The sequence below is a fragment of the Lissotriton vulgaris genome, chromosome 12 (assembly GCF_964263255.1).
Source record: "Lissotriton vulgaris chromosome 12, aLisVul1.2, whole genome shotgun sequence".
NCBI lineage: Eukaryota > Metazoa > Chordata > Amphibia > Caudata > Salamandridae > Lissotriton > Lissotriton vulgaris.
In genome coordinates, this window is record NC_141700.1 from 27,999,072 (window position 1) to 28,002,299 (window position 3,228).

General features: G+C 52.7%; 1 protein-coding gene across 1 annotated transcript; it reads left to right on the forward strand.

The window, feature by feature from the left end:
* The first annotated feature begins 702 nt into the window (after window positions 1-702).
* TSSK6 (testis specific serine kinase 6) lies at window positions 703-1,530 on the forward strand. The gene has a single exon (XM_086946836.1). The coding sequence runs from the start codon at window positions 703-705 to the stop codon at window positions 1,528-1,530; it is 828 nt and encodes a 275-aa protein (XP_086802962.1).
* Window positions 1,531-3,228: the final 1,698 nt, after the last annotated feature.

The window sequence follows — 3,228 nt, forward strand, 5'->3', positions numbered from 1 at the left end:
GCAGATTGCATGTGTTCTTACCTGAGCTGTGCAGGCAGTCTTCTTGCCTCTGTTGTAATCCAAGCTTTGTAGGCCACCCACATTTAATGCGAGGAACTTCGGGTTAGCAGCGCAGCTTGCGTGTTTTCTGTGTTTTGGGGGGGTCCGCGTTCGAGCTTCGCATCACGTGTTGCGTGTCCTGCTGTGCTCAGGTCTGCACAGCATTGTGTCCCGGTGTTGTAGCCGATCCGTGCACACTGCACTTTCCAGTCTTAGCACTTGCGGTTGATCGGGTACCTGCGCGATGCTCCAGGCCAGATCCGAGCTCGGCTTCCGTTCGTTCCATGCCCAGGTCCGCGCCTTCAGGCTGCCGCGTGCCCAGCACGTGCCCCGAGCTCGGAGCGCCGGCTCTATCCGGCAACCCGCACCTTGCGCGGCCTCCAAGCTCCACTGTGCGCTCAGCGCCCCCAGCCCCGCTGGAACGAGGGCCCCCAGACCCAGCTGGAAGCGAGCCGGCGCCGCGGCCACTGCGCGCCCGCCGTCACTGCTCCCCGTGACGTGCCCTCCACTTCACAAGGGCACAAATTGTTACAGGGCGGCGGGTCGGCGCGGCCTCGGGCCGCGCGGCTCAGAGGGGGTGTCCGCGCCGGGGGGAGGGATCGCTTCTGTACCCCTTGTTCCGCACACTATGCCTCTGCCCGCGCCATGGGTTAGACAGCGAACATGTCCGCCACCGACACGCTCCTATCCGACCTGGGCTACAAGGTGGGCCGCACGATCGGCGAGGGAACCTACTCCAAGGTGAAGGTGGCCACGTCCAAGAAGTACAAGGGCAGCGTGGCCATCAAGGTGCTGGACCGCCGGCGCGCGCCCTCCGACTTCGTCAACAAGTTCCTGCCGCGCGAGCTGGCCATCCTGCGCGGGATCCGCCACCCGCACGTGGTGCACGTCTTCGAGTTCATCGAGGTGAACAACGGCAAGCACTACATCATCATGGAGCTGGCCAGCACCGACCTGCTGCAGCTGGTGCAGCGCAGCGGCTTCCTGGCCGACGCGCGCGCCCGCGCAATCTTCGCGCAGATCGTCAGCGCCGTGCGCTACCTGCACGAGCACCACGTGGTGCACCGCGACCTCAAGTGCGAGAACGTGCTGCTCACCGAGGACCACCAGGTCAAGCTCACCGACTTTGGCTTCGGACGCAAGTCCCAGGGTTACCCCGACCTGTGCACCACCTACTGCGGCTCAGCCGCGTACGCGCCGCCCGAGGTGCTGCTGGGCATCCCCTACGACCCCAAGAAGTACGACATCTGGAGCCTGGGGGTCATCCTCTATGTCATGGTCACCGGCTGCATGCCTTTCGACGACTCCAACATCGGCCGGCTGCCCAAGATCCAGCAGCGCGGCGTCATCTACCCGTCCCCGGAGGAGGGCGGCCCGCCGCCCGTGGAGCCCAAGTGCCGGGCCCTCATCGGCGACCTGCTGCAGTTCACGCCGCAGGACCGGCCCGACGTGGCGGCCCTGGCCAAGAGCCCCTGGCTGCGAGAGACTTAAGGGAGGCTGGCGGGGGAGGAGACAGAAAGAGGTGATGATGGCTGGGCCTTGTAGGGCCCCTGCGCCTATCACTCCCTTCCTCTTCCACTGCCACACCAGGCAAGGACCCAAGTCTGTACATAAAGCTGAGTAATGGCTTTTTGCACCCAGGCTATTTCAGGTGTGTGTCCTTTATTCCAAAACATTAGATGGGGCTAAGATATTCTCATATTCATGGGTAAGGAGAAGAATCCTGCCACTTTGTAGATATTCATTATCACCCAATAAAAGCAGGATTAACCGCCTTTATAACATGCAATGACAATGTATAAAAGACTATAAGTAAAGACTGGAAAACAAAAGCGCAGCGGTAGAATGATGTACTCCAATGTCCTTTGAACTGAGCTTTGTTAGATTGAAACGGGTTAGGGCCTCGTGAGATTTAGGGCCTTCTCTCGGGTCTGGCACATGATTTACTCCAGCATTCATTTACTGTTTTCACCAACTTTATACCTGGCTTAAGCAGAACAGACATTCCATGGATCCTCGCTTGAGTAAGTGCCTATGATTGTGTTTGATACACAAAGCTGTTTTCTATAATTATGACTTTTTCCACAAATGTAGGCATAAGGTACTCGTAAATCTTGAGTAAATCCAAATTAGAGGAGAACGTAAACTTCATGAATCAGGGCTTGTGTTCGTGGCTATGCCAAAAAATACATTGCACAGTCTATGCCTTGTATTCCATGCTATGCCAAAATACACATTGATAAAATAGTTAGTTACTGCAATAGCCACAAACAGTAGGACATTCTCACAGCTACACTAAAAGGCTGCATTAAACTGATGGATTACATAATGTAACATGAAAAGTAAGTCTGAACATGGAAGGGACTCCAAAAAGCAGACTCCATACTGCACCTCTGAGTATAACGTCCCTTCCAAACTTTACTGAATGAAAGTATTAAGGGCAGTTTTAGAGGATTCTGTTTGGAAAGAGCATCCATGAATCATACATTTTAGGATAGAATTTTGCAGACTGTAAGTTTATTGCGTATTTCTCATTTATAAGCAAATTAAATGGGTATTCTTTCTGGCCAAGAGCAGCAAGAGGGACACCACTTGGCCACTTCCCTTGCGCTACAACAATACCTTAAAACAATTCACCACTACGGTCAACCTCATTGAACTCGCTGTTGGTTCTACTAATCTTACAGCGCACAAAGAATGGCTACCATATTGCAGGGAATTATTCAGTTTCAAGTCTTGTAAATATCAAATCTGTTTTATATAAGCTGTGATGAAGTAAATCGTAAATCATACGTTCTTATATAGTGCCTTTCACCGTAAGGTCTCAAGGCGCTTGCTTTGGGAACCCGTCCTGGCTTTTCCCTGAGAGAAAACCCCTACTGGGCATCCCCAAGGTGAAAGCCAGGCATCCCATCGCGGTGGGGCCGTAGTGGAGATTAAGCAAGCTATTGCCCAGAGTTGCTGGGCTGTGACATTGTTACTTGTAAAGTAGCGGAAAAATGTTGGCTTGAGTTTTTGGAAAGAATAGCCAACTTAATTAAACCTAAAAAGCATTACAATTTTAGTTAGGAAAAATCCTCTGTCTCAGTCTTCATGACCTATGGACGCTCTTCCCTAACAGTATCCTCTGAATCTGTCTTCAATCCTTCAATGTGAAAAGTGACTACACTCAAATTGTCATTTTAGAAT